At 34.7% G+C, this 7,238-nt stretch overlaps 1 protein-coding gene across 1 annotated transcript; it reads right to left on the bottom strand.

Moving 5' to 3' along the window:
• Nucleotides 1–221: 221 nt before the first annotated feature.
• On the bottom strand, nt 222–6,665 carry LOC131642292 (carbon catabolite repressor protein 4 homolog 2-like). Its single transcript, XM_058912569.1, has 12 exons — nt 6,161–6,665; nt 4,349–5,033; nt 3,830–3,916; nt 3,674–3,751; nt 3,510–3,596; nt 3,325–3,411; nt 2,723–2,776; nt 2,551–2,642; nt 2,341–2,455; nt 1,999–2,143; nt 1,753–1,911; nt 222–811 (listed from the first exon to the last, which is right to left on the bottom strand). The coding sequence occupies exons 1-11, from the start codon at nt 6,316–6,318 to the stop codon at nt 1,766–1,768; spliced, it is 1,734 nt and encodes a 577-aa protein (XP_058768552.1). The 5' UTR covers nt 6,319–6,665; the 3' UTR covers nt 222–811; nt 1,753–1,765.
• Between the last annotated feature and the right edge of the window lie 573 nt (nt 6,666–7,238).

The following is a 7,238-nucleotide window of genomic DNA, read 5'->3' on the forward strand; positions in this document are numbered from 1 at the left end:
TATTACTAATTGTAATAATAAATATGTAAAAGTTACAATTTTTACAAATTATTATAATTATTTTCCTACAGGATAGTAGTAAAATAAAAAAGTATTTGAACATATTATCATCAAAACATCAATTTTAGTACAGTCTGAATAGAACTAAAAGGTTAGCAAGAAAAAAAATATTATTCTAGCTATAAACAGCAGCAGAAAAAAAAAAAAAAATGGAACCAGCAAAGAAAACAATTATAGGACCAAAATATATGCATTCTATCATATTATACTTGCAACACAAGGATAGAGAGAGTGTTCATTTGCTGCCACTGTATTTAAGAGGGCAGAAAAAATGTGTCTAACTTGAAGTGCAACTATTTTTACAATTGTTAACAGTAAAAATCTATTCCTATGTTGCAACCAATAAAGCAACAGCCCAAACTCATATGTCCATGTTAAGCAACTTCCCTTGAATTCTCCTACTCAGCTATCAATTAAAACTATAGGCTCAGCAGCCACTAGATTGGAAAGACTAAGTTTGTGCACTAGGGTATATTTGATCCAGTAGGAATCTTTAAAGAAAACTTTGCCTTTAGAAAGGGGAAAAAGTTCTGAAGGGAATGTTTGGAATGAAAAGGGTAAAAAATGCAAGTAATAAGACCTGATCAGAATTTTTCTATGAGACTAAGATTACATGTTACAAGGCAGATCACTGCAAGGATCCCTCATGGGGACACCTGGAAAATACAGGCATGATCCACCATTTTTACAAAAACTTCCAACCAAATGCTTCTTCCAACCTTTTTCTTTATGTGTCTCTGGATCTTGATTCCTATAAAGATTGACAACTATTATCAGTAATAATAGCAAACCAGCTAATGTGTATTGGAGCAATGGGTCGGGAGAAATATAAACATAACGATTCTTTATAATCACATTAGCATTCCCGTAGTTAAGTTTTAACCAGCTAAACAGAGTGAGTAGTGTCAGAAAAGACAGGTTATACAAAATGGTAAAGACAGGTTATACAAAATGGTAGATCCTACTTCGTTTCATTAGATTCAGAAAAAGATAATAATTTCAGAAGACAAATTCTGCTAAGTGCCTATGTCAGTTGATCTTTCTTTGTATTAGATTCTGAAACAGCTGGTAAAAAATTCATCCACCGTAATAGTACAATACAAGTTTTGTTAGAAATTTTTACAAATTTAGTTTTACTTTGATTGTATAGGCATTGATCAAAATTTAGCACCAGCAATAGGTGTGGACGTGGTGCTATGACAGCCTCAACATCTGCTATTTTTTAGGCTAAAGTGGCTGCTGTGGCCGCTACGCTACAGCGCTACAATGTCACTATTGACAACACTGCCAGCAATGTGAACTCTATTTCATAAATCAAAATTATAAGGCCCTACTTTAAGTAATTTCCAGTCCCCCTATGTCATTATTTTCATCCATTACATCTAATCTCACACTCTACGTGACAACCTAATCAAGTTCACCCTTTATCCGATAATAAACACGTATGGTGCAGTCTTTTGGAGATTAAAAGAACAAACTATGAAACTGATAACTTCAACTTAAGTGAATTTTTAACTACAATTCCTGGGAACATGTGAACGTTAAGCCAACAATATGTTTATAACAGAGAAATAAAATGGCTTTAGCAAATCATTTCTCTAAAGATTAAACTATATTCTTAAACAAGTTAACCTTAACAACATCAATACAAAGCAGAAATATAAATATGGAAGGGATGGATAAGAATGGTACCTATCCTAAAGTATTAATGCCAAGACTTATTCTGGCAGCGAAACTCAACTAAGAGTGCTATATGATCTGAGGACCATCCAGGTGAAGGAAGTGCAGTGTCCTTCCTCAAACTCTCCTCATCCAGTAACTCCAATAACGATGCTACAATCAATGAATCCGCTGAAACCAAAACACATATAAGTTCATTTAAAAAATGGCCAACAAATCAAATTTATAACAAAAATGGAACATGGCAAGGCAGTTCACCTGAGTAAAATATGTAGTCTAGAGTGCCAACAAAATCTCTAGTGATACTTGTGAATAAAGGTTCATTTGTTCTGTTATCCAGTCTCCTTTTATGCTGCTCGAATGCAACACCTACTGTTCTTGCAAAAGCCGTGTACGCACTGACCTAAAATTTGAAGTCACATACAACAAAATAATAAATTAAGCCAGAAGATTGAAAAAAAAAATATAGAACTAGAATGAATAAAGACACATTTTAAATAAGCAACAATGAATATATTAATGAAGACACGTTTTAAGGGATGCACCAGTGGCAACTGATGAACCAGACACATTTTAAATAAGCAACAATAGATATATTACCAGTGGCAACTGATGAACCAGCTTGTTATGAGGGTGTAAAATATTGAGTGGGTCAACTGTCAAATCATGATGTGATGGGTCTACCTTCCCCACTGCAAGAAGTTCATGAGGAGCACTGCAACAAAATTAAGAATAACTTTTTTATATAAACAAATAAATAACTCGCTAAATAATATAAAAAATAAAAAAAAATTAAAAGATTCACCATACCTTCCTGGAACCGAATTAAAGTCTCCACAAACCATTATTGGAATGTCTGCACTTGCAGCTATTTTTTCCAACCCTTTTAAGAGAGTATGCACCTAGCGGAAGGGGAGAAAATTAGTAGATGCTACTTTCAAATGTGACTGCAAAGCATGAACAAACCAAAAAAATAGCTTACCTGCCAAAGTTTGACATCTTTTAAATCTTGCTGGACATGCACATGTGTATTTGCCTAAGTCCACACAAGCAATATACAAGTTAATGCTATAACTACTACAAAAAAATGGCCTAATTCTGAAAAGGGGGGCTAAAAGGTATGAAAAACAATATACTAGAGGAATATCAAATTTGGTTAAAAATTAATCTCTGAAACCAGACATCTAACACGGTCCTTTGAATGAGATAGTTGAGCAAATAAGAGGGGGTAAAAAGCACCTTAGGACCAGTACTACATAAAGATTTCATACATGACTAACAACCATCAGCAAAATAAGACAGCACACCACCACATTAGTCACCACCAGAGAAAAATCTTACTACCTAAGACATGGCAACGGTCACTCTTACTGACAATAGATAATTAATAAATAATCAACACCCATGAAGCAAGCCACTAGATTATCCTTTTGGTAAAAATATTCAACAAGCATTGCAATTACAATCTGATACTACTGAAAAACAAACAAAAAACAATGAAAATAAAATGCTAACTATAAAACGCGAAACCATTAAGACATAAAACAACTGTAAAAATTATAGCAACATAAAAGAGTAACTTACCACACAAATAAGTTGTTTTTTCGCAAGATTATCAACTATTTGATTGTTAACTTTCATTTCTAGAACCACTATTAGTGCAACATTATCCTAAGAATACAATGAAATTTTGGTAAGCATCAGTCACAAGACTATAATTTTAGCACAGAAAAGCAGAACTGAAATGTAATTTTGGGGAAATAAGCCACCTTGACCAGTCGATTCAAGGCAATTTTCTTCTGAGTGGTTGGAATCACAGCTTCTGCTAAAGAGTGTGCAGCCTTATTGAACTCAACCTGCGTGCAAGCATACATGGTTCTAATGTCTGTACAAATAGAGCTGAACTAACAGTAAATAAAACCCAATTTCCAACCTCATATTTCTTCACGTGGGCAAATTTGTCTCTACGGTAAAATGTAGCACAACCATCGATTGTTTTCCCACCGGGTACCTGGAAGCCCGAAATAAACAGGTTAACTTTAAAAATATGAAGATTTAGGACCACGGGGGATCAGAGTATTGCAGTCACCTCGGTTGTTTTTCTCTTGAAAATTCCGTAATAGCCATGTTTTTCTAACTCAGGGGAAAAAAAATCATCATAATGGTCATTTTGAACCTGGAGAAAAAAAGGTTATCTGTTATCTTCTACATAAGCAATTATCTTCTACATAATGTTGTCATGCGCTTCTAAGGGACTGGATTATGAACTATATGTCATAAGAAAATAAAGAATTCTAACTCAAACTCCCATCTCCCCGCCCCACCCATCATCAAAAAAGAAAAGATAACACACATTCACATGCATGGAAATTATAGTAATGTTTATTGTAATTTATGCAATCCGTAAGAGCATTCTAATCATCTATATCTATAGCAATACAAGTTTCGGTATAATAGAATAGGCAGATATTTTGGCATAACTAATTCCATAATCAAGTGTTCATCAAAACAAACAGGAATTAAACTGGGAAGACGAGTAAAAAAAAAGTGAAATAAATAAGAATATCAATACAACACCAAAACCATAACCAAGAACATGTTAATGTACCTCCTGAAGGCAAATAATGTCTGCACGATAACCAACAATTTCCCGTAATAAATTTTGCCTGCGATATGGCCAAGAAAGTGCCCATGGAGGGCAGTAATTATACAGATCATTTGAGGCAGATGTCTCGGACAATACCTTGTATGACATAACAGTAAAACTTCCCCGCCTATCTAGATCTAAATGCCCCGTCCCATCAACATGTATCAGCTGACGCGGAGTAGGTGAAGGAGCAGTAATGACCCGATTAGTTAATAAAGTGTTAGGTTGCCCCACACGTAATTTTGTCACTGCACTAGCTATAGAACATTCAAACTTAAGAACATGACCAATGTCATCAGCAGTTGGGGTATAAGTCTTAGATCGTCCAACTTCGAACCAAGTTTCATCGCCATGTTTGATACCTGCCGGATACATAGGAGGTGTATATCCAATTGTCAAGTTAGCACTTGAAACAGAATTATTAAAATGCCCAAATCCGCCCTTCTGATTTCCATTAAATGCATTTGCAGCACGCTCATGTATGGTACGATGGTGCGGCCATGCATCTGAAAAACACTTTTGGGTGCAGTGGTAACTTTTAGCAACAGGTATATTGGGCTTAAGACAGGCTAGACACTGTAATTTGGCCGGCTCAGATGGATGTATGCTACATACAGCAACATTTTTATCACTTTGTACACGATACCTGCCACAGATAAGGGTCAAAAGATGTGGTGTTAAAATAGAAAAGCCCAGCTACTACATCATATCAATAGAAAAGTACAAAGTTGCAGAATATTTGGGATCAACTTACTAACTCACCTAAACCATGACCTAACAAATATGTGCATCATTCACATCAACAACAACCAAGCCTTATACCACTAAGTGTTGGTCGGCTACATGGATCAAATGACACCATAATGTTCGATCAAAGACCATATTTCTATCCAACTCGTTAATCTCACGATCTTTCTTAATAGTGCATCATCACTCACAAGTGAAAAATAAAAATAAAAATAATCCAAAACATACCAAGTAACCAAAAACACAAAAAACATATCAATACATAGAAATTTCATCCTAATATAAAATCATTACAAGCAGAACCTATCATCAACAAGCGGCTTTTCACATCTCAAAACTAGTCCATCTCATGCATATTACCGAACTGATATCTGTCTCCACTCAACCATTTGATTGCATGCAAATACACCATGACATTATAGGAGGCACAAAAGAACTATCAACATGAGAACGCAAACTATAATTATACGCTGTAATCCCTAAAACATAAAATGCAGAGATATGTATTCATCAGCATTCTATTTTATCCGACTGCCTAAAAAGCGACCAAAATGATACAGTCAGAAAAGATTACTTCTAGCAACAAACTACCACAGACGCACATTATTAACTACAATATACTTCCTCCAATTTTCAATTAGCTTCAAAACTTCAAAAAAAAATCTAATCCAATACCATATACAACAATCCGTAAATCATAGAAATGTAACAGATAAGGATTAAACTAGAACAAATCCGAATTTGAATATTGGATGAGCAATTCTTGATTAGCCTTGCGAAATTCTGGATTACACAAGAACCATAGGTCTAACACCAAAAAAAAAAACTAATAGCAACACTAAATACACAAAATTGAACAATACCTATCGCAACTTCAACATTAAGCAAACCGCATAAAAACAAAAGAAAGAACGAAAAATTGAATGAAGTATATCAATGAGCATCACTTAAGGAGCATGTTAACAACAATTCTTGGAAGAACAGTTTGAATTTTGGATGAACAAGAAAGAGAGGGAAAAAACGAACCACTTGTAGCGCAAGAAATGGCCGTCTACAGGGGAGCTTTCAGGAATATCATCGGCGGTAACAGTTGAATCAAGGCGGCGAATAAGAACATACGGCGTGAGTTCGATGCCAACAATGGGAATATCGGAAGGAAGGTGCAGTCGCACCACCGCCAGCATTGTTGAGTAACAGTTTCTTTACGACGGCGACGGTGGTGAATCACGGCGGCACTGTAACCGAATGTGGATACCAGAGGGATCACACATTCACTTGACCGGAGCAACCGCGAGAGTAACCGCAAGGTGATGGATCTTGGATTGAAGGTTCTAGAAGGAGAGAAATGAGATTACTAGGGTTTTATGCTTGAGCGGAAGATGAACTAGAAGAAGAAGGGAGTGATGGTTTATGCTTCGTTTTTTCTCTTTTATTTTTGAGGCTGTGAAGAGTATTTGTAATGCGCTCGCTCTAATTTTGTTTGTGTATTTTCGGTTTTGGTTTTGGCTTTCCCTCTTCTTCCTCTTTTCTTCGACGCTTTTGAAGATTGGAAATTAGATTTTTATTTATTTTATTTATTTATTTATTGATTCTTGAAAATGTTTTTTTTGTGGCCCCTAATTAGAGAATGGGCTATTCTAAGTACCTAATTATATGTTGGTGGGCTTTTGTTTGGGCTGTTTTTAGAGAAAATAATCATAATTGTGACTAAAATTTTGCATTTGTATCATTCTAGACTCTTGTTTTATTAATGTTTTGAACCTTAAATTTGCCTTTGCTTTTGGTTTTCAAAATTGTGGTAAATTTAGGGGTGTTTGCAGTGCGGAATAGGTCCATTTTGAGAGAAAATTTTATTTGATCCAAAAATAAAATCATTTGTGATTTGGTTGTTTTGGTTTGGATTGATTTTCAAATGATTTATTTGAATCTGTTTTGATTTTGATTTTGATTTGAACACCCTAAGTAAATTTGATCTTTATGTTAGTTTTAAGCAAGTTAATATAAGACTTCAATGCATTGTTGATCTCATTTTTTTAGTTTTGATCTTTCATTTTAAAATTCTATATTTTTCTTTGCCCATTTAATAGAAGAAAATGTGTTAATT

This window comes from Vicia villosa, unplaced genomic scaffold (genome assembly GCF_029867415.1).
Source record: "Vicia villosa cultivar HV-30 ecotype Madison, WI unplaced genomic scaffold, Vvil1.0 ctg.004760F_1_1, whole genome shotgun sequence".
Lineage (NCBI taxonomy): Eukaryota > Viridiplantae > Streptophyta > Magnoliopsida > Fabales > Fabaceae > Vicia > Vicia villosa.